This window comes from Microcebus murinus, chromosome 29 (assembly GCF_040939455.1).
Source record: "Microcebus murinus isolate Inina chromosome 29, M.murinus_Inina_mat1.0, whole genome shotgun sequence".
Classification (NCBI taxonomy): Eukaryota; Metazoa; Chordata; class Mammalia; order Primates; family Cheirogaleidae; genus Microcebus; species Microcebus murinus.
In genome coordinates, this window is record NC_134132.1 from 15,176,443 (window position 1) to 15,201,337 (window position 24,895).

General features: G+C 43.6%; 1 protein-coding gene across 1 annotated transcript in view; it reads right to left on the reverse strand.

The window, feature by feature from the left end:
* Positions 1–24,895, reverse strand: part of CFAP299 (cilia and flagella associated protein 299) — a 164,915-nt gene that overhangs the window by 138,851 nt on the left and 1,169 nt on the right. Inside the window, exon 2 of the mRNA XM_075998675.1 lies at positions 19,365–19,495. Within this exon, the coding sequence (XP_075854790.1) occupies positions 19,365–19,495 (131 nt within the window). The remainder of the gene's footprint in view (positions 1–19,364; positions 19,496–24,895) is intronic.

Sequence of the window (24,895 nt, forward strand, 5' to 3'; positions counted from 1 at the left end):
TTGCTGAAATTACTCAAACTAGCCAATCCCAAACCTGCTTACCCTACCTAGCTTTGCCCTTCCTGTGGAAACCACAATAAAGACTTTTGCTCACATCATTTGTCACAGATCCAGAGAGAAATAATTCTACGTTATTGTATGGAACCAGAGAAGACCCCGTATAGCCAAAGCAACCTTAACCAAAAAGAACAAATGGGGAGGCATCGATTTACGAGATTTCAATCTGTGTTACAAGGCTATAGTAACCAAAACAGCATGGTACTGGTGCAAGGACAGAGACATAGACCAGTGGTCTGAGAACCCAGATATAAAATCACCCTCGTATAGCCAACTGATCCTTGACACAGCAGACAAAAACACACACTGGGGAAAAGAACTATTCAATAAATGGTGCTGGGAAAACTGGATAGCCACATGTAGAAGACTGAAACAGGATCTGCACCTCTCATCTCTCTCAAAAATCAATTCATGGTGGATAACAGACTTAAACCTTAGGCATAAAGCCTTAAGAATTGTAGGAGAAAATGCTGGAAAAACTCTTACAGACATCGGCCTAGGCAAAGAATTTATGGAGAAGACCCCAAAGGCAATCACAGCAACAACAAAAATAAATTAATGGGACCTGATCAAATTTAAAAAGCTTCTGCACAGCCAAGGAAACTATCACTAGAGCAAACAGACAATGTGTAAAATGGGAGAAAATATTCCCAGGCTATACATCTGACAAAGGGCTCATAACTAGAATCTATATAGATTTCAGGAAAATCAGCAAGAAAAAAAAAAAATCAAACGATCCCATTAAAAAGTGGGCAAAGGACATGAACAGAAACTTTTCAAAAGAAGATAGACTTACGGCCAACAAACATAAGAAAAAAATGCTCAACATCTCTAATCATCAGGGAAATGAAAATCAAAACCACAATGAGATATCACTTAACTCCAGTGAGAATGGACTTTATCAAAAAGCCCCAAAACAACAAATGCTGCCGTGGATGTGGAGAGACAGGAACACTCCTACACTGCTGGTGGGACTGCAAACTAGTGCAACCTCTGTGGAAAGTAGTATGGAGATACCTCAAAGAACTAAAAGTAGAACTACCATTTGATCCAGCAATCCTACTATTGGATATTTACCCAAAGGGGAAAAAAAGACATCCTGTAAAAAATACATCTATCCACACTCGAATATTTATAGCAGTACAATTCACAAATGTCCATCAATCCATGAATGGATTAATAAAATGTGGTATTTGTATACCATGGAGTACTACTCAGCCATAAAAATGGTGAACTACCTATTGAATTATCCTGGATGGGGACTGGAGCCCCCAAATTGAAAGGTCTGAGTCTCTGATTCCCAAAAGTACGTGTTCTGTATTTGGGAACAAAAAGGAGGAGAAGGGGGGAAAGTTTTAAGAACACTACTTTTAAATGGGCTATTACAATTAACTTGTGGATTAGAAATTACATCTAAAAAAAAAAGAATTAAACTTCAGAGAGATGGGTTTGTCTCTTTAGGTAGCAATCAATAAAAAAAAAACAGATGTTCTGTTTATCTAATTGTACTACTGAGTAAAGAATCAGGTTATGGGCTTATTGTCATTACTGAAGTTTTAAGGTTAAATCCTTAAAAACTCATTCATCTAACAACAGAAACTGTAGAAATGTTTAATTTCATCACTTCATTGAATGATATTAAGCAATTATTGATATTGGATGTATTCTAATAGTATTGTGGTTATATCGTCTAAGAGTCCTTATCCCTTGGAGATACATGCTAGAATAATTAAGGATGAAATGATATGAAATGTAAGATTTCTCTCAAAATAATCAGGAAAGGGGTAATGGGTGGGAGGACAGATGAAACAATATTGGCCACTGGATTATTATATTATTATTATGTTATTAATTAATATATTAATTATATTATTATTATATTATATTATTATTTTATATTATTATAAATTATTATATTATTCTCTCCACTTTTGTAAGGATTTGAACTTTTGTACAATAAAAATGATCTTTAAAAGTTAAAAAAAACCAATTAACTTGTGGAATTTTTTAAAAATATTTTTTCATTCAGATTTTTTTTGAAAAGTAGACCTCCTCCTTCACCCGGTTACAACCTACACTTTCGTCTTGTTTTAACATACACTGTAAAAGGTCATGGATAAACTGGGTACACACCAAGAAAAAACAGAGTGATGAAAAGAGTTTTGTGTTTTTTTTTTAATCCATAATCCAAGGACAAAAAATGTTAAAATACGATATCATCCGTGCAACCCCTGCCAACGCCATTAGGAAGAGAGAGAGAGCTGAAATCGCACCTGTGGTTGCAAGTCTTCTATTTCTGTTGGAATAAATCACTACCAGCAGTGGCATAAAACAATGCAAAGCTGTATTGTCTTACAGTTCTGCAGGCGAGGGCTGCAGGAGGGGGATCCCATCCCTCCGCCTTTCTTCTTCTAGGGGTCCGGAGCATCCCTTGTTTGCGTGGCCCCCTTCCTTCCATCCTCCAAGCCGGCGGGCAGTGGGTCAAACAAAGCCTTTCCTGCATCCCCACACCCAGAACCTCTCCTCCCACCTCCCTCTCCTGCTTCTAAGGGTCCTCGTGATTGCCCCGAACCCACCTGGATGGTCCCGGCTCCCCCAACCTATCTTAACACCAGCTGATGGCAATCCCATTTCCACGCACAGCCTCAATTCCCGTTTGCCAGGTAACGGGACATAGTCACAGGTGGCGGGCAAGAATGAGGACAGGGACCTCTTTGAGGGCTGGGGAGGTGGGTGAGACTGTTCTTCCTTCCATACCTTGGTCCGGTTTGAAGCCCCCGAGTTGCAATGTAACAGAGGCACCGCCATATGCATCTAGAAGCCAAACGCTCTTTAGAGACGTTTCTTGTTCCTATCTTTTGCCCACTTTTCGGATAGGGTTGTCCGATTTTTTTTTTTTTCCTCTTGCTGATTCTCATGAGTTCTAAGTAGAATTCTACTTATCAGCCCCTTATCAGATGTGTACGATTCGGACATTCTCTCCCATCCTGCAGGTTGTCCGTTTACTTTCGTGACTATCAAATGTGTACCCCCATAGTGTGCTGAAATAAAAAATAAAATAAAATAAAATAAAATAAAAGCCAAAAGTTGAGGTGACATTATCAATCCCCGAGACCTACTGTGTTCAGCAAGAGAGTGGATTCGAAGTTTAGCTTTGGCATGCAGTGGCTCTTGGATTAAGCACAGTTTGGAAATTACTGGGTCATTGCTTCCTTCGTCTAAGGAAAAAGAAGGATGACACCTCGAGAGACTGTTGTGAGGATAAAGATAAATTAGGTCGGCTGAGCACGGAGTCTGACTTAGGTAGAGCAAGTCCTCCAATGCTAGATGATGTTATTAGAATATTGAAAACAATACAGTATCGCTACCTCTTCTTCTTTTGTCCAGGAAGGGCTGTTTTCCTTCATCTGTTCCGTACTACTTTGCCCTTTCCGTCCCTAGACCCTGCACGCCAAGATATTTTACTGCATTTATCTGCTAAAACGTTCTCATTTCTTGGGTAACTTAAGAGCTTTCTTAACATAGTTACAATCCTGAGTAGTAGTTGAATATTTTCAAAAAGAATAATTTATAGAGGTGATGTTATTATTAAATAAATGACAGACTAACATGTGACTACAGTCCTTGGAATTTCACTCTGAATTTTTCTCATCCTCTAAAACCTGTTCGCAGAGAATGGAGAAAAGGCAATTAGAGCTACCGTGTTTCCCTGAAAATAAGGCAGGGTCTTCTATTTATTTTTCCTTAAGAAGACACCCTAGGACTCATTTTCAGAAGATGTTATATTTTTTAAGCACAGTACAACCATCTGCATTGATTCAAATACAGTGAAGTCATCTTCTTCTGGAACATCATCCTCACTCTCCAGACCCCAAATCCTGAATGTCTTGTGACTCTGTTTCCTTTAGAGCCACCGGCCCCGATCTCTCCTGTGGAGCACTAGAGCTCTCACGGGGCGGATGAGAAGGGCTGCTCGTGTTCTTTCCCGCTCCGGGACGACACGCATGGGTTGTGCAGATGCGCTGCGCAGCCATGCCCGTACCTAGGGCTGATTTTCATAGCCACGCCCATCACCAGGGCTGCATTTCATAGCCACGCCCATCACCAGGGCTGATTTTCATAGCCACGCCCATCACCAGGGCTGATTTTCATAGCCACGCCCATCACCAGGGCTGATTTTCATAGCCACGCCCACCACTGGGGCTGGTTTTCATAACCACGCCCACCACTAGGGCTGATTTTCATAGCCACGCCCACCACTAGGGCTGATTTTCATAGCCACGCCCATCACTGGGGCTGATTTTCATAGCCACGCCCACCACTAGGGCTGATTTTCATAGCCACGCCCATCACTAGGGCTGATTTTCGGGGTAGGGCTGGGGAGGTCTTCTATTGTGCACATGCTTAGACATCCTGCTGGGGCTAGTTTTGTGGGTAGGTTTTATTTTCGGGGAAACACGGTAGTACTGACGTTACTGCAGAGAGTGTCATGTGTATTTTCTTATTGATCTAGGACACACTTCTGGTAAAAGAATTTCAAGCACAATAAAATCTCTCTTTAAATTCTATATCCCCTGATAGAGTTGCCACCTGTGCAGTTATAGAGCCATTTTACAAGATTTTTGTTCTCCTCCACTTCTTTCATTACCGTCCAGCTTTAGATAGTAATTCCTTTCTCGTAGAATCACTCAAAACATGTGCATGCTCATATTTTCAAATAACATGTATACCAAGACACAAAAGGATTCTCCTGTTCTTGAAATGGGCTTTCTAAATTCAATGTTGGATGTTGAGTGTTAGCCATGTACAAGGCCAAATACATTAAAATATATATTATTTATTATTTATAAATTTTATTATTATTTTATTAACTATATATTTAAATATAAGTCAGCCTCACACATGGGCAGAATAAAAATCCATGGTAGCACCACTGCCATCCTATATTAACTCGTGACAATAAATAGGTATAGTAGTTCAAATATATTAATATATTCCATTTCCAGGTTTAGAAGTAGCGACACACCTGAGTTTTAGCCCGGTTCCGCCACTGACTAGCATGTAGTTTTTAAACTAGTCACTTTTAAGCCCTCGTGGTCATGCCTGGTTTCCTCAATCTGTAAAATGAGGAAATAAGAACGAGGTCTCCGACCTCCCTTCCACGTTTAAAATTTTTTTTTTTTTTTTTTTGAGACAGAGTCTCGCTTTGTTGTCCAGGCTAGAGTGAGTGCCGTGGTGTCAGCCTCGCTCACAGCAACCTCAAACTCCTGGGCTCAAGCGATCCTCCTGCCTCAGCCTCCCGAGTAGCTGGGACTACAGGCATGTGCCACCATGCCCGGCTAATTTTTTATATATATATCAGTTGGCCAATTAGTTTCTTTCTATTTATAGTAGAGACGGGGTCTCGCTCTTGCTCAGGCTGGTTTTGAACTCCTGACCTTGAGCAATCCGCCCGCCTCGGCCTCCCAAGAGCTAGGATTACAGGCGTGAGCCACAGCGCCCGGCCTAACGTTTAAAATTTTATCAGCATTTAGTGGCTACAGTCAACAATCCAAGTTTTCTCAAAAAAAAAAAAAAAAAAAAAAAAAACTCCACGCTAACAAAATGACTTCATGTGTGCTTCGAAAAGCCAGTAAAATGGATGAATTTCGTCTTTCGACAGAGTTTAAAAATATCCCTTTGGCTAAGCTGAGTACAACGTCTGGCAATGAGTTTTAATCCGGTGAATTTTTAAAAAATCAATAACTCGCTAATATAAATAAATTTTAAATTTTTATGTTATTTGCTATGAGTTTTAGGGGCGTTTTAATGGTGGTGTGTGGTTGATAATTTTAGAATATTATTTTGTTTTTGTGGCACATGGAAATTCTCCAGAGACAACTAGCTATGAACTTCAGAACAGCACCCTCACTTTCAATAAAGGACTGGCAGCCTCGTCTGCCCTATTTGTCCTCACTGGTAAGACCTAAAATCCACAGAGCATCTGCTGGCTGCCTCTCCTGGTACTGTTTTTTTTTCAACAAAGACTTGCCTCTTCTTAGAAATGCTTATGGTCACCTGGGTGCGGTGGCTCACGCCTGTCATCCTAGCACTCTGGGAGGCTGAGGCGGGAGGATCGCTCGAGGTCAGGAGTTTGAAACCAGCCTGAGCAAGAGCGAGACCCTGTCTCTACCAAAAATAGAAATTAATTGGCCAACTAAAAAAAGAAACATGTAAATCAGCCGGGCATGGTGGCGCGTGCCTGTAGTCCCAGCTACTTGGGAGGCTGAGGCAGGAGGATCGCTTGAGCCCAGGAGTTGGAGGTTGCTGTGAGCGAGGCTGACGCCACGGCACTCACTCTAGCCCGGGCGACAGAGTGAGACTCTGCCTCAAAAAAAAAAAAAGAAAAGAAAAGAAAAGAAAACAAATGTCTATGGCCATGCTTTCCCAGCTATTATTGTCTTAGAACCTGCCATTTCTCCTTAAATGGCTTAAAGAGACGAATGGCACAAAAATATGTTAGTTGGGCTTTTCGACATTTTTCCAGGAATAATAAATACCTTTGGGGACATCAGTAATCTTCAACAATAGCACTTAATTGTTTAGATGATTTATAAGTTAAATTAATACAGAATATTTTTTTTTTAAAATTGTTTATGGGTGAGCATATTTTTACATTGCAAATTCTTTCTAAATTGGGCTGAACTGTAAATGATCGGAACAAATGCAGAACCAGAACTTCAGAAATTTTTCAACGTATACGGTCATTGGAAAATTCAATTTTGATAGAGATACAGTATCCTGGGGATGTCACCTTCTAGAACAGTTTTTCCAAGTGTTAAGTTAACATGCAGACTAGGCCTAAAAAATACCCCTGAGCAGACAACACCGCAGGTTCGGCCTTGAACATAACCTTAACTTTGCTTAAATTGCAGACCTAGGCAAGACTTGGCAATTTCCTGCAAAATACTTGCATTCGAGAAAAAAACAGAATTTAAGCTCCACCGGTCAGAAGCAACCAAGTAACTTGCAGTTATATAACTAGAGACTTTCCAACAGCATAGAGCAAATAAGCGAACTGTGTAACTGTAACAAAACAAATATTTTCTTCGCTCCACTTCCTTGTTCGTCCTATAAAACCCTCCTCCCCCCTGTGTGCTCTTGGTGGAGTCCCTGAGCCACTTCTGCTGTGGAGCTGCCTGACTCATGCATCACTGTTTGCTCAAATAAACTCTACGTTTTCACTGTGCCTCAGTTTACCTTTTGACGCGATAACCAACGACCGGCAACACTGTCACAATTTCCAGTTAGACTCCTTTGCAAAAACAATCCTCAGAGTACTGTGCAATCCGTAACAAAGCATTCACGAGGATAATTTCTGTCCCATAAAGCAGAATTACCTTGATTTAATTTTTTAAATTAAATTACCTTAATTTCATTTTTTTAAATTAATTTTATTTATTTCAGCATATGATGGGGGTACAAGTGTTAAGGTCACGTATTTTGCCCTTGCCCCCCTCCCCCCAAAAAGTCAGAGCTTCAAGCGTGCCCATCCCCCAGACGGTGCACGTCTCACTCGTCGTGTCTGTCTACAACCGTCCCCTCCTCCCCTCCCACCTGCCCGACACCCGACAGATGTCACTCCTGTGTGTCCACTTAGGTGCTGATCCGCCAACACCAGTTTGCTGGTGAGCACACGTGGTGCTTGTGTTTCCATTCTCGGGACACTTCCCTTAGTAGGATGGGCTCCAGCTCCAGCCAGGAAGACACAAGAGGTGCTGGGTCACCGCTGTTTCTCAGAGCTGAGTAGTGCTCCGTGGTGTGCACAGACCACGTTTTATTAATCCACTCATGCATGGATGGGCACTTGGGTTGTTTCCATATCTTTGCAATTGTGAATTGTGCTGCTGTAAACATTCGAGTGCAGGTGTCTTTTTCATAGAGTGACTTTCGTTCTTTTGGGAAAAGATGCCCAGTCGTGGGATTGCTGATAAATTTTGAAGAAAGAACACAGTTAAAAGTTTTGCATTCATGTGTTTTGAGGAAAATGCCCCGGTACGTAAGGAAAAGAATGTATTAGCTAGGTCTTGCTCAGGGCCCCACGTTAAATTGCTACAGCTGTGCGTAACTATTAAAAGGAAAAACCTGGATACCACCATTAGCAGATACTTGGCTTGTTTAAATCGGAACATATGTTTTAGCTTTATGGTAATAGGCTGTGAGCTTTTTGTCACTTGGTCTCGTAAGGCCTCCCAAAATGTGTTGATGTTCCAGGTGTCCGCTTAATTCAGGACCAATATAAAGAATGCTTTTTTTCTGTCTAAAATTCCAAGATTTAGGCTAACTTTTTAAAAGTAAACAAGCGTATTGTACTAAAGTGACTTAGCTCTCCGTAACGTTGCGATAAGCGTTCCCCATGGTTACTTGAAATCAAACTATCTAGTTTGAAGTGGTTCAATTGGTGGATCTTTACAACGTTCTTTATCCTGTGAAATAGACGGGTTTTCCTAACAAATAGTTCGTTACTTTGTTACGAACTATTTGTTACTTTGAGACATATATATATATATCTGTTGTAGATGCTGGTACTTTTGACCGGAAATGTGTCCTAATCTCACCTAACAGTTGGAGACAAATGAATGATCAAAATATTGGTTGTTTTCTTCCAGTGTATTATAGTACATTTTACCTGATTTCCTTGTTCATGTTAGCATATTTCACTAATGAAATCATTTTGATGTTCTTTAAGTTTGTATTTTTCTTTTTTATTCTTTTTCTTTTTCTTTTTTTTTTGAGACAGATTCTCACTCTGTCGCCCAGGCTAGAGTGAGTGCCGTGGCGTCAGCCTCGCTCACAGCAACCTCCAACTCCTGGGCTCAAGCAATCCTCCTGCCTCAGCCTCCCTCCTGAGTAGCTGGGACTACAGGCATGCGCCACCACGCCCGGCTCATTTTTTCTACATATATTTTTATTTGCCCAATTAATTTCTTTCTATTTTTAGTAGAGACGGGGTCTCGCTCTTGCTCAGGCTGGTTTCGAACTCTCAAGCAATCCGCCTCCCTCGGCCTCCCAGAGTGCTGGGATGACAGTGTATTTTTCAAAGTTATAATATCTGACTATGGAGCCCTTATATCCCATAAAAGCTATTAACTACATGCAGAAAATATTTTAAAAGCCTTGGGATCAAGAAAAGATGCCTCCACATTTTCCTTGTAAATTTATCAAAGTTTCTAATTATTAAATAATTTCTCTTCAAAATCTTCAATCCATACTTTTTGTACTTGAAGCTCCCTGGGCATCATTCTTTCTTTTTTTAATTTTTTCAATAGACGCTGTGATAAACGGGCAGTCTTAACCTCAGCTTCGACATAACCCAACTCAACGCAGTAAACATTCACTAAGATACGTGCCTGGCATTGTAAAGTTGTTATGTCGTCTCTTATTTTTTGCTTTGTGAGACTATACAGGCCAAAGTCCTTTTTTTTGTATATATATATATTATATATATATAATTCACAGTTTATATCCCTCCGATCATTTTTCTAGAACTCTTATCTTTTAAAAACATCTGCTATCATCTTGAATTGCCATACTCAACACTAGGTGTATCGGTCTAATTAATGTAGCATACCTATGAGTCAGGAGTCACTTTAAACATTTAGACCTGTCTCATATTATTGTTATTTTTTTTTTTTGAGACAGTCTCGTTCTGTTGTCGGGGCTAGAGTGAGTGCCATGGCATCAGCCTTGCTCACAGCAACCTCCAACTCCTGGGCTCAAGCGATCCTCCTGCCTCAGCCTCCTCCCGAGTAGCTGGGACTACAGGCGTGCGCCACCACGCCCGGCTAATTTTTTCTATATATTTTAGTTGGCCGATTAATTTCTTTCTATTTATAGTAGAGATGGGGTCTCGTTCTTGCTCAAGCTGGTCTTGAACTCCTCACCTTGAGCGATCCTCCTGCCTCGGCCTCCCAGAGTGCTGGGATGACAGGCGTGAGCCACCGCGCCCGGCCTACATCTTTTCCTTTAATGTGTCACACCTGGAACCTAGGAGGCCTCAAAACGCCATGACTCCCCGACCCCCTTTGCTCTCTCCTAAATAGCACACTAATTTAAATCCGTGATCCCTATTTTGCAAGAGACAGAAATGGGGGGGGCAAAAAACATCCTAAGTCTGTCTAAAAGCAGAAAGTGACATGAAAATAACTCCCCCTTGGTACTCCCCTTTTGAAAGTTCAGCAGTGTTTGGGAGACATTGTTGATTCTAGTTTGGGCATCGCAGGACATGTCTGCTGCAATGAGACATTGTAGATTCTAGCTTGGGGATCCCAGGAAATATCTGTTGCAATGAGACATTGTAGATTCTAGTTTGGGGATCACAGGAAATATCTGTTGCAATGAGACATTGTAGATTCTAGCTTGGGGATCCCAGGAAATATCTGTTGCAATGAGACATTGTAGATTCTAGTTTGGGGATCACAGGAAATATCTGTTGCAATGAGACATTGTAGATTCTAGTTTGGGGATCACAGGAAATATCTGTTGCAATGAGACATTTTCGATTGTAGTTTGGGGATCCCAGGAAATATCTGTTGCAACGAGACATTGTAAATTCTAGTTTGGGGATCCCAGGAAATGTCTGTTGTAGCGAGACATTTTCGATTCTAGTTTGGGGATCCCAGGAAATGTCTGTTGTAATGAGACATTTTCGATTGTAGTTTGGGGATCCCAGGAAATATCTGTTGCAATGAGACATTTTCGATTCTAGTTTGGGGATCCCAGGAAATGTCTGCCGCAGCCTTCCAAAGTCAGGGAGACCCTGCAAAACTGATTCCTGTTGCATTCCAAGCTCGGGGCTCCTGAATCAACAGGCTAACCGCGCTGGCTGGTGCAAGGGCTTGGCCCTGGCTGGAAGCAAACCCAAAGAAAGCAAGCCAGGAGTGAAGGCGGGCGGGGGGGGGGGGTCAGGGCTGCCAAGGCCTCAAGGTAAACACAGGTGCGTGGCTAAAGGAGGCACGGGCTCCTGTAACAGCTACAGAAACACTGGCAGTCGCTCCGCGGGGGCCGAATGCTAAGCTTAAAAAATAAGTCGTCTCTGTAAAGCCGGTCTGCCTTATTTTCACGTTAATGCACCCTCAGCTTAAATGTGCTCATCAGGCACGGCTAACCCTCATGGCACTGTTTTACACTGAAAAATTAAGAGATTTGAAAGCAAGTTCTCCTTCCCTGCATGGAGTCTTTTCCCTGCTGAGCAAAGTAGCCTAAAGTTGTCGCCACCCAGCTCATCTGCTGGCATTTAGCACGGGCTCTTTTTACGGCTGCATGCAATGACTGCCACCAGAAGATTTCTGCAGCCAAAGTCTGTTAAGTAGTTAGCAGTGCTCGTTTAAGATGTCGTATATGATAAATACGCCAAGCGTGACCAATAAGTACGTCCATCATGAGAACATTTGTCAGTAGGTTTGGGTTTGGGGGGGGTCAGTATTCATTTTTAGGGTTTTGCATTTTTGGTAGTTGTTACTTTATTGTGTTGGTTTTTTTGTCGTTGTTGTTTTTCTCTTGAGGGGAGTTAGTTTGGTGTTTTGCTATTATCTGCCTGTTGTTATCAAAAAACAAAACTAAGGCCGGGCACGGTGGCTCACGCCTGTCATCCTAGCACTCTGGGAGGCCAAGGTGGGCGGATTGTTTGAGGTCAGGAGTTTGAAACCAGCCTGAGCGAGACCTCCCCCCCCTCCGCGTCTCTACTAAAAATATAAAGAAATTAATTGACCAACTAAAAATATATATACAAAAAAATTAGCCAGGAATGGTGGCACATGCCTGTAGTCTCAGCTACTCAGGAGGAGGCTGAGGCAGGAGGATCTCTTGAGCCCAGGAGTTTGAGGTTGCTGTGAGCAAGGCTGACGCCACGGCACTCACTCTAGCCTGGGCAACAGAGTGAGACTGTGTCTCAAAGAAAAAAAAAAAAATACTGCATGATATGTATCTTCAGGTTCTCAAAAGCTGTTTATTAAATAAATAAATGAGAAAGGTACAATATTTCTTAAAACAAAAAAAAGAGATAAATACCATGGCATGCAAACTGCTAATTTCTTAATTAAAAGTTTAGGTTGTTTATATTCCTTTCATCCACCTAGATTTTTTCCAAGAAGTACTAGCTTTTCTTACCTGAACTACAAAGACTCAGATTAAGTTAACTCTAAACAAACCTTAGGAAGTGATAAAATTAAAAAAAAAATGATTAAGGGCAGTTAAAAATTAGTGAATTTAGTACATACAAATCGTTACTTTCTTAAATTTCCTCTAAAAGAGTTGTAGTCTATTATTATTTTGGGTTTCAGTTTGCTGTGGAAGTTTTCGATAGCTCATGTTGCTCGTAGGCTATTGGAAGTCTAGATGCTCAAACTCCAAAGCTTATTTGAATGGCGAAGCTTCTGTGATTTAAGAGGGCACCATTCAATTACCATAATTATGGGTCCAATAGTCAGAGGAAATAAGCATCCTTGGTTATAGGCAACGCTGCTTTGGTGGAGAGGGGCAATTTAATTATGACACATATCATAAAATATCACTGAGTTTCACCCCAGACCTAAGTCTTGGCCCTCATTCATTCAACACATATTTCTTCAGGTTCTCCTAAAGCGGATGACTGCTTTTGGAGACAACCTAATTCTTGATATTTAAAAAACAAAACAAGAGCTGCCAGTATCCGTGGAGGATGCTTGTAGACATACACAGCTTCTCCCTAGGATAGAAAAAAAGTAACAAGCAGGCCAAGGTTTGAATTCTGCATTGCCCTGGTGTTAAAGGACCTTAAGCTAATGATTAAATTACCCGTAATCTCAGTTTGCCTGTCTGTGAGAGGAGAAATAAATAACCCCCCTGGGATGAAGCGAGATAACTGAATGCAACGCTTGATCTCCAGTATGACATCGGCTGTTACAGTTTCCTAAGTTACCGTATTTCCCCGAAAATAAGCCTTACCCATAAAACAAGCCCCAGCAGGATGTCCAAGCATGGGCTCAATAGAAGCCCTACCCCGAAAATCAGCCCTAGTAGTGGGCGTGGCTATGGAAAAATCAGTCCTAGTGATGGGCGTGGCTATGAAAATCAGCCCTGGTGGTGGGCGTGGCCATGAAAATCAGCCTTTGGTGGTGGGCGTGGCTATGAAAATCAGCCCTAGTGATGGGCGTGGCTATGAAAATCAGCCTTGGTGATGGGCGTGGCTATGAAAATCAGCCCTAGTGATGGGCGTGGCTGCACAGGCACCTGCACAACCCATGTGTGTCGTCGCGGAGCGGGAAAGAACACGAGCAGCCCTTCTCATCCGCCCCGTGAGAGCTCTAGTGCTCCACAGGAGAGATCGGGGCCGGTGGCTCTAAAGGAAACAGAGTCGCAAGACATTCAGGATGGGATTCGGGGTCTGGAGAGTGAGGATGATGTTCCAGAAGAAGACGACTTCACTGTGTTTGAATCAGTGTAGATGGTTGTACCGCACTTAAAAAAAAATCACACATCCCCTGAAAATCAGCCCTAGAGTGCCTTCTTGAGGAACAACAAATAGAAGACCCTGTCTTATTTTCGGGGAAACATGGTACCATTGCGGATCCAGAAAGTCCGGAGAAAGAGGCCACGTATATTACAGTTCAACACCTGGACAGGTAAGAAACCCTTATTCCTCCATCCAGGGTCCAGTCAGCAAGACCCGTTTGGTTTAGGAGGAGATCAAAGATGCCCATGGAAACACCCAGCAGCCCTTTGATCTCGGCCTCTGCTAAATTCCACCTTCTACCCTTGGAATAAACGCTCCTGACAGACTTTTTCCCAGGTAACGCCAGGAGAGTGAAATCAGCACGCGCAGAATCTCAGAGCTGGAGGAGTCTCAGGAGGAGATACGGGGAGGAAGGCACTGTCTATTCCCATTTTTAAAGAGCTCCACGGATTAAACTTCCCCATCTTCCTTGGGTTGCCCGTTTCGGCGTTCGACCCCTTCTCTGTACTCGTGTCCATCTTCACGGCCGACCACCGACTTGAACAAAACTTTTCTCTTGCTGCAATGTGAAAGTATTCCCTTTTTATCTGGCCTCCTGTGAAAGTGAGAAGACATCTGTTCTGCATCTGCCGTGTGAGAACCTTTCAAATACTTGAAGACAGTGGAGTCGCCCCCTTTTAGCCTTCCCTTCTCCAAGCTAAACAGCCCTGATCCCGCCGAGCCCTCCCTCAGGATCTGGTCGTCCACTCCTCACATCCCTTCTGCTGGCCTCCTCTGGACCTGCTCCAGGGCCCCCCACCCCCTTGTTCTTGCCAAGTGCAAAGGCCAAAAGTGAGCACAGGAAAAAAAAAAATTGCCAAAACAAAGCAGAAGGATTGCATTTCACTTCTGCGTCCCTCTCCTGATAAGACATTCCAAGCGGTGCGCCTGCCCTTTCGCCCAAAAACATCGCGCCCGTTCCGAGCCCCTCTGCTCTGTGACCCTGTGTGCCATCGTGTCTATCGCCTTTCCACAAGGCTCAGAGCAGATTTCAGGTGCTTCAGATAATGCCTGTCACTAGGAGACAAAATTTGGAAGCTCACTCACTGCTTCAGAGAACATTGCCTCTCTCTCTCTCTCTGCCTTCTATAAAAAGCTAAACTGGAAAAGCTGTGAAAACAAAACCGAAATTCTTGCAATCCTCCACATAACCATCAATATTTACATCTTGGTGGCATGTAAGAAACACGTTTTCTTCATTATATCTACGTAGAAATCCATTTTCTGCTAATCCAAGAATGATATAATCTAACAAGCAGTGTAAGAAGCATTTGACAGACAAGGAACGGCAACAACAAAACAAAAGGTGAAAATGTATAGAAAAATGTATCCCATAGGTTTGTGGAAAATGATGAGTCCCGGTACGTTTTAATGATGTTCACACCAGCAGCAATCACAAAAGTCAAAAGGTACAAGCAGGGCCCGGCGCGGTGGCTCACGCTTGTAATCAATCCTAGCACTCTGGGAGGCCGAGGCGGGAGGATCGCTCAAGGTCAGGAGCTCGAGACCAGCCTGAGCAAGAGCGAGACCCCGTCTCTACTAAAAATAGAAAGAAATTAATTGGCCAACTAAAAATACATAGAAAAAAAAAATTAGCCAGGCATGGTGGCGCATGCCTGTAGTCCCAGCTACTCGGGAGGAGGCTGAGGAAGGAGGATCACCTGAGCCCAGGAGTTGGAGGTTGCTGTGAGCGAGGCTGACGCCACGGCACTCACTCTAGCCCGGGCAACAAAGTGAGACTCTGTCTCAAAAAAAAAAAAAAAAAAAGTATTATTAAGAAGTAAGACTATCTCTATTTGAGATGACATTGAGATGTTGGCATATTGAGATCAATATATAAAAATCAATTATATTTCTATAATCTTGCAATTAATACTATTTAGTATTTTCTTTCAGTTTTCTGAAAGAAATGAGACTCTGTTAAGACCGTGCGTAAGGCAGAACAGGATAAGAAATACAAATACGGGCCGGGCACGATGGCTCAGGCCTGTCATCCCAGCACTCTGGGAGGCCGAGGTGGGAATGGTTTTCTTCCTTTCTCAACCTGAAGATTGCTCCATTCGTAGACTCTTCGCACTGGCTGTTCTTTTTTCTTTCTACACCTGGGAAGCTCTTCTTCCCGGACCCATCCGTGGACGGCTGGCTCCTTCTTGTGATCTCGGTCCGGATGTCAGCTCTCGGTAGAGTCGTCCAAAGACCGTCCGCCTAAGCCAGCCACCCAGTCGCTTGCTACAACGTAGCTGTTTCACTTTCCCCTGAGGTCTTGCTCCCTAACGCATTTCTGTTGGTGTTGATTGACACATGCAAATGCCTTCTTCCTCCTCAGTTACAGGTAAGCTCCACCTGAGCACGTGTCTGTCATCCTTGCTCACCGCCGGCTCATCAGAGTCAGTCCCAGTGCCTGGCAAACATTAGATTGCCCTGTGCTAGTTGAATAAATGACTTTTCGATGCGTGGCTTGAGGGTGCCGGTTGCTATGTGTAGGACGAACAAGGTAGTGGTAGGATGGTCTGTTATTCAGCTTGCCACACTAGTGTCTATCGGGAATTAACAATAAATAGTCCAGCACCTCTCGTGTTTTCCTGGCTGGAGCTGGAGCCCATCCTACTAAGGGAAGCGTCCCAAGAATGGAAACACAAGCACCACGTGCGCTCACCAGCAAACTGGTGTTGACGGATCAGCACCTAAGTGGACACACAGGAGTGACATCTGTCGGGTGTCGGGCAGGTGGGAGGGGAGGAGGGGACGGGTGTAGACAGACACGACGAGTGAGACGTGCACCGTCTGGGGGATGGGCACGCTTGAAGCTCAGACTTGGGTGGGGCAAAGGCAATATAGGTAACCTAAACATTTGTACCTGTGTAATATTCTTTCTTTTTTTTTTGAGACAAAGTCTCACTCTCTTGCCCGGGATAGAGTGCCGTGGCATCAGCCTCGCTCCAACTCCTGGGCTCAAGCGATCCTCCTGCCTCAGCCTCCCGAGCAGCTGGGACTACAGGCACGCGCCACCACGCCTGGCTCATTTTTTAAATATATATTTCGGGATGAAAATACTAAATAGTATTAATTTTCTTACTCTTAGATGTTTTGCCTAGCGAAACACTTTGTGTAAAACAAAGTATGTGTAATTTGCGGGAGGGAAGTTGTGTGTTTGTGTGTGAGTGTATGCTTGTTAATGGTTTACTCAGTAATAAAAGAAGATGTACTTAGATATAACTAAATAATAAAAGAAGGAGAAGAAAGGAACAAAATCGGAACTATCAGGTAGGGCCATGGAAAAACAAACAAACAAAGAAAGATTCAAAACAGCAGAATCATTTTAAACCTATAGATAACAAACAGCCTTGGAATCCACAAAAAAAAAAAAGTTTATTTTTTATTTCTTATACTGTAACCCCTTTGCTTGAAGATTATTAACTTGTTGCAAAGAACAAAAATCTCTATGAAAAGGAAAGGTTTTGTAGCACCTATGTAAACAGATTTTATTTGTTTATTGCCGTGGGGCCTTCCCCAAACTATTTAGAATTAAAATATTTTAAAACCACGGAAAAAGAATTCTAAAGTAGGAGTACCAATGTATTCTTAGGCTGAGAAAGTTTTGTTATCGCTTTCCAAATCCAGGTGCAAAAACATTTTTCGTGAATGTCACAAATTCACTACTTAAAGAGAGAAAAGCTAACCCAAACACACCTGTACCCTTTCAAGACTGCTTTAATATTGCGTTAAAGTAAACACATTGAGGACACGAACGTTTAGTCATCGAAAAGCTCCGCCGCCAATCTGAGCTATTTGGAGTGAATTAAACGGGGTACTTAGATCCTGATTAAGACAAACCTGCATTTCGTAACATCTTTTCCAAACCCAATATTGTCAGGCAGTGCTTACAATTTTACCTTTAACACTGGATCTGTCATGTGACTTACATGATTGGGAATACATGGAATAGGCTGTATTCTAGACCAGGGGCCCTCAAACTTTTTAAACAGGGGGCAGTTCACTGTCCCTCAGACCGTTAGAGGGCTGGACTATAGTTAAAAAAAAAAAAAAAAAACTATGAACAAATTCCTATGCACACTGCACATATCTTATTTTGAAGTAAAAAAAAAAAAGGGCAAAAACACCAGCATGTGGCCCATGGGCCGTAGTTTGAGGACGCCTGTTCTAGACATATAGCATGTAATAGCGTATCTTATTACATGAGGCAAGAGAATATTGTTAAAAAATCCAGGCTCTGACACCAGACTGAGTTTTCATCCTGCTTCTGCCTCCTACTGGTTATATAAACTTGACGTACTCCGTTTGTGAAATGGAGGTAACAGTACTTATATCCACCAAGGTGGTTGTTAACACTAAACAAGTTAAAATATGTAAAGTGGGCCCAGCTGCGGTGGCTCACGCCTGTAATCCCAGCTCTCTGGGAGGCCGAAGCAGGAGGATCATTTGAGCTCAGGAGTTCGAGACCAGCCTGAGCAAGAGCAAGACCCCGTCTCTACTAAACATAGAAAGAAATTAATTGGACAACTAAAAATACATAGAAAAAATTAGCTGGACATGGTGGCAGTGCACGCCTATAGTCCCAGTTACTCGGGAGGCTGAGGCAGGAGGATCGCTTGAGCCCAGGAGTTGGAGGTTGCTGTGAGCGAGGCTGACGCCACGGCACTCACTCTAGCCTGGGCAGCAGAGTGAGACTCTGTCTCAAAAAAAAAACAAAAAACACATGTAAAGTGAACCCCCGTGCCTGGCACCTATCAGCAATTGATAGCTAAAATATTATTACTAATCACTCCTTACATCATACACAAAATATACTCGGATCAGTCTATTGTCAAATCATTCAAGGCAGTGATTATTCATAAAGTCGAACCAATCGACGCTTAGAAAAACGTCAGCACGTAAATGATGTCAAAGACGTACAGGCCTCCAAAGCACAGAGAGTTCTATGGCAAAAATCACTCATGTTTTTAGTATATAAATGTACAAAACCAATAACGTTATTACTTTTTTTTTACAAGACTTTATATTGGCAGGATGGCCATATTTTGGTATTTATATTTCTGAAATCAGTAGCTCAGAGTCATGTGAGGCATTCTTACGAGCATATACCACAGTTGCTCCAGTTCCAAATCTGCAGAACACATCCTTGAGATGTTCCAAGCTTTACCTGCTCCAGCAGGTAAATTCATATATAAAAATTATATATATATATATATATTTTCATTTTAGCATATTATGGGGGTACAAGTGTTAAGGTTACGTATATTGCCCGTGGCCCCCTCCTCACTTAAGTCAGAGCCTCAAGCGTGCCCATCCCCCAGACGGTGCACGTCTCACTTGTCGTGTCTGTCTACACCCGTCCCCTCCTCCCCTCCCACCTGCCCGACACCCGATAGACGTCACTCCTGTGTGTCCACTTAGGTGCTGATCCGTCAACACCAGTTTGCTGGTGAGCGCACGTGGTGCTTGTGTTTTCATTCTCGGGACACTTCGCTTAGTAGGATGGGCTCCAGCTCCAGCCAGGAAAACACAAGAGGTGCTGGGTCACCGTGTTTCTCAGAGCTGAGTAGTGCTCCGTGGTGTACACAGACCACGTTTTATTAATCCACTCGTGCACTGACGGGCACCTGGGTGGTTTCCACAGCTTTGCGACTGTGAACTGTGCTGCTATAAACATCCTATGAGTGCAGGTGTCTTTTTTATAGGGTGGCTTTCGATCTTTTGCTACGATGCCACCAAAATTGGAATTTCCGGGCAATCCAGAACGCGACATAAAATCTCGATCTGGAGCTCGGACACTTACTTTTTCTGGGTTCTCTCCGCCAGTCTTGCAACCTCGATGGCGGCCTTCCTCGCCTCGAAATCTTCCCTCGTCACGATCTCGCCGGTGCCCCGGTAGCCAAGCTCCACCAGCTGGCGGGCCAAGCTCTCGTCCTACAGAGAAAAGCAGTTGGCACACGCGTGGGCAAGTTATCTTCTTCAGTGCACACCAAAGCGACTGTTTTAAATGACAGCTCAGATTTATCGTTTAACAGTGAGACGTGATCTGTTAGCTGTGAAAATCTAGAATTCTTTCTAAGAATACGTTTATACGTTATATCAGATCGGGGCTTCCCATTCTCATAGACATAAGAGAGAGAGAGAAAAAAAGGAAATATCAGCCTCTATATATATATATTTTTTAAGGAGTCGGAGGGCAAACTCCTATTGTGTTTTTAATCAATTTATGAGTATAGCTGTGGATAATTAATAGCATTGTCTTTAAAACAATAAAATTAGAGACAGTAGTGCTCATACAAGAAAGCCCTTTTTAAAAACCTGGCACAGGCCGGGCGCAGCGGTGGCTCATGCCTGTCATCCCAGCACTCTGGGAGGCCGAGGCGGGAGGATCGCTGAAGGTCAGGAGTTCGAGACCAGCCTGAGCAAGAGCGAGACTCCGTCTCTACCAAAAATAGAAAGAAATTAATTGGGCAACTAAAAAGATATAGAAAAAATGAGCCGGGCGTGGTGGCGCATGCCTGTAGTCCCAGCTACTCGGGAGGCTGAGGCAGGAGGATCGCTTGAGCCCAGGAGTTGGAGGTTGCTGTGAGCGAGGCTGACTCCGCGGCACTCACTCTAGCCCGGGCAACAGAACGAGATTCTGTCTCAAAAAAAAAAAAAAAAAAATCTGGCACAGGAAATGAAGGCTACTTTCAGAAAGTTTAGTGTCACCAAGACTGACTCTCCTTGAAACTAATTAACTGATGACACAGATTATTATAACTTCAAATGCAAAATAAAGAGGAGCAGATGGATTTCCTACTTAACTGTAAAGGTACTGTTTCCATATAATGCCGCTACTAATAAAAACAGAAAAGTAGAAACCCAAGAAAATAACCACAAAGAAACCTCCAACTTGAAAAATAAAAAAATTACCCCACGAAATTTTAGGCCTTATATTATTTCAGTTAGTTAAGAAATGCCTCATACATTTTTTTTTTGTCATTTACACGATATACTCAAAAAAGAATATTGTTTCCCCACGATTTGAAGAGGTACCGTTTTACGTGAAGTTTCTAGTGTAAAGTACTGCATACGTGTATGTATATATTACTAATATATATACATTTACTACTAACAATATATATACATATTACTAATATATATATTAGTATTATCATTTTATCATTTTAACTAAATATCATTTATTTATCATTTTATCATTAATTAGCTATTATCATTTTAATTGAATACAAAATACCTGAACTATAGTGGAAACAGCATATATTTTATTGTTACATACCCTTAACTAGTACTTCACTGTTGAATGCAAGTACTAACCAATTAAATGAGAAAACTTAAGATGCCTACACAATAATCTATTTGATTATTAATAGCCATAGTGGCTATTTTAAAGGTATAAGTATTGAAACAAAATTTTAAAAGATAGATAATATAAACCTAGAAACCTGCCAATTCCGTGTGCTAAACATTAAAAGCAAATACTGGATTCCACGTAGCAACGTAGCTATGACGATGCAAAGCAGCATGCCTTGGAAGACCCAGGCCTGTTGCCCTTGTTTCTGAAATGCTCCCCCTGCTTGGCAGGCTTCTCTATTAATTTTCCCATCTGTTGGCGTGGACCACAAAACTGAGCGAATGCCTCCCCCTAGTGGAATTAATAATCTTCAACAGACAAAGCCACGCAGATTGGAGGCTTGATTCGCAAAAGCCAGGCCATTCGGGAGTATGGATTTTCTTAACTGGATCACCAAAAGTTGAGTTTCTAGAAACGACCCTCAGCCTGGTGAGGCTGTGAGACTCTTCCACAAGACTATAAACTCCTTGGGGTCAACACGAGGGTTTTGTGAAGTCCGCTGTATTTATTTTGTACGCCGAGTGAATTCTGCATTCCTGGGTACCTTTACCCCGGGGTGACGCGAAGTCATTTAGATCGTTTCACACTCGCTGGCACTTAATCTGTGTGGGTCGCAATAAAGGGCATGGCCTACTGGAAAAGCAAGAGCCATTTGTGTAACGTATTTGGAAGGCAGGCGGGAGGTAGGAGCCATAGTGTTTTAAGGATTTTGCAGGATCTCTGGCTCTGGCGTCTCCAACTTCTGGGCCGGGTGCGTGTTGAGCTCTGTGACTGAAGCTGCCAGCTACTCCTGCGAGGAGAAGGCCCCGTCGTTGAAATCACAGGGTGGAAGAGCTGAGAGCCTGACACAGCTGCCAGCCTGTCCTCATATGGATTCCAGCTCAATCTTGCAGCTCTCAGTTTGACTTCACGCTCCAGCACTAGAGGCCAAAGAAAACAGCCTTTCACAAAGTGTATCAGCAGCTCTCACACCGTATAAGACCTTATTCAAATCTCTATCGAAAAGTGTGTGTGTGTTGGGCCGGTGGCTCACGCCTGTCATCCCAGCACTCTGGGAGGCTGAGGTGGTCAGATTGCTCGAGGTCAGGAGTTTGAGAGCAGCCTGAGCAAGAGTGAGACCCCGTCTCTACTATAAATAGAAAGAAATTCATTGGCCAACTAATATATATAGAAAAAATTAGCCGGGCATGGTGGCGCATGCCTGCAGTCCCAGCTAGTCGGGAGACTGAGGCAGGAGGATCGCTTGAGCCCAGGAGTTGGAGGTTGCTGTGAGCGAGGCTGACGCCACGGCACTCACTCTAGCCTGGGCAACAAAGCGAGACTCTGTCTCAAAAAAAAAAAAAAAAAAGTGTGTGTGTGTGTGTTGGGCCGGGCGCGGTGGCTCACGCCTGTCATCCCAGCACTGTGGGAGGCCGAGGCCAGCGGATCGCTCGAGGTCAGGAGTTCGAGACCAGCCTGAGCAAGAGCGAGATCCCCGTCTCTACTAAAAATAGAAAGAAATTCGCTGGCCAACTAAAAATATATAGAAAAAATTAGCCGGGTGTGGTGGCACATGCCTGTAGGCCCAGCTACTCGGGAGGCTGAGGCAGGAGGATCGCTTGAGCCCAGGAGTTGGAGGTTGCTGTGAGCTAGGCTGATGCCATGGCACTCTAGCATGGGCAACAGAGTGAGACTCTGTATCAATAAAATAAAAATAAAATAAAATAAAATAAAAAAGTGTGTGTGTGGTCTCTTGAAGGAAGAAATAAAAGTTACATAGTTTACCATCTTTAGACACCTGCAGTGAAGAAAGCAAGCCAGGTTTTAGGAAAATATGTGTTTGCCGTTGCATTAGCTTGCCAGGGCTGCCGTTAAAAAAAAAAACATGACAGACTGGGTGGCTCGGACCACAGAAATGTATTTTCTCCAGTTCTGAAGATCTGGGATGGAGGTGTTGTTTGCAGGCTGGGTTTATTCTAAGGACTCTCTTCTTGGCTGGCAGATGGCCGGGCGCTGGCGGCTGTGTCCTCAGGCGGTTGTGCCTCAGTGCTGGTCCCCATTTCCTCTTCTTGTAAGCCCACCGGTCATGCTGAATCAGAGCCCACCTGGGCGACCTCATTTCACCCCAGTCACCTCTTGAAAGGCCCCATCTCCAAACACCGTCAGCAGCCTCCGAAAGTGCTTGAGGGATTTCAACCTGTGAATTTCGGGATGACAAAGTTCAGCCTGTCAGACAGACAAGATGCTGCAGGACATTTTTTTTTTTTTTTTTTTTTTTGCGGAAATAAGAAGAACGGTGAGACTGCTTGTTTCTAAGCACGCCAGAGGCCTTGGAGAAAGACAATGATGAGCTCTGGGCTTAAGAAATTAGCTGCACACTTTGGTGGCAACTTAATGACCTCGTAGCACCTTTACGGTTCTTATAGCTCGGAGTGCGAGAAAAGACCACCTTGGAAACCGAACTGAGTCAAATTGTGAGTCTTTATTTACTGGCCAGGACCACTTCTGCCTGGCAGAGAAGCAGGCACAGAAAAGCAGCGATGAGCTAAGAAAAAAATGGCCTGCTTTTTAAAGGCAAAAACCACACTCTAAAAAAATCTAATTAGCAAACACTTTTGCAAAAGCGAGAGAAAGCGTTAATCTGACACCTCTACCTCGTTTTTTTAGCACAATGGAGGTGGTGGGGGGTTTGGAGCCTTGAGATGGGTGTTGTAGGACAAACAGGCTGCAGCTAAGAGTCAGCAGAGAGGAAGCCTCTGAAGTATCCTAATTACAGACAGCATTAGTCTTGGTTGAAACACATCCTGCATCCTGTGATCTAAGCCCCAGCGCATTTCGCTGGGTACACGAAGCATGTCAGGCGCCCCAGGGGTCCAGGGGGCGTTTCCACCCTGGACTAGCGGCTATATCCTGTGGGCAGTTACCGCATTTCCCCGAAAATAAGACAGGGTCCTACATTTATTTTTCCTCAAGAAGACACCCTAGGGCTTACTTTCAGGGGATGTGTTATTTTTTTTAAGTGCGGTACAACCATCTACATTGATTCAAATACAGTGAGGTTGTCTTCTTCTGGAACATCATCCCCACTCTCCAGACCCCAAATCCCATCCTGAATGTCTTGCCACTCTGTTTCCTTTAGAGCCACCGGCCCCGATCTCTCCTGTGGAGCACTAGAGCTCTCACGGGGCGGATGAGAAGGGCTGCTCGTGTTCTTTCCCGCTCCTCGACGACACGCATGGGTTGTGCAGATGCGCTGCGCAGCCACCCCCGTCACCAGGGCTGATTTTCATAGCCACGCCCATCACCAGGGCTGATTTTCATAGCCACGCCCACCACCAGGGCTGATTTTCATAGCCACGCCCACCACCCGGGCTGATTGTCATAGCCACGCCCATCACTAGGGTTGATTTTCATGGCCACGCCCATCACTAGGGCTGATTTTCATAGCCACGCCCATCACCAGGGCTGATTTTCATGGCCACGCCCATCACTAGAGCTGATTTTCATAGCCACGCCCATCACTGGGGCTGATTTTCATAGCCACGCCACTCACTAGGGCTGATTTTCATAGCCACGCCCATCACCAGGGCTGATTTTCATAACCACGCCCCTCACTAGGGCTGATTTTCATAACCACGCCCCTCACCAGGGCTGATTTTCATAACCACGCCCCTCACTAGGGCTGATTTTCATAGCCACGCCCATGACTAGGGCTGATTTTCGGGGTAGACCTTCTATTGCACACGTGCTTAAACATCCTGCTGGGGCTTGTTTTATGGGTAGGGCTTACTTTCAGGGAAACACGGTATTTCTTTTTTGTTTGTTTGTTTTTTGAGGCAGAGTCTCACTCTGTCGCCCGGACTAGAGTGAGTGGCCTGGCTTCAGCCTCGCTCACAGCAACCTCCAACTCCTGGGCTCAAGCCATCCTCCTGCCTCAGCCTCCTCCCGAGTAGCTGGGACTACAGGCATGCGCCACCACCATTCTCCTTGGCTTCCAA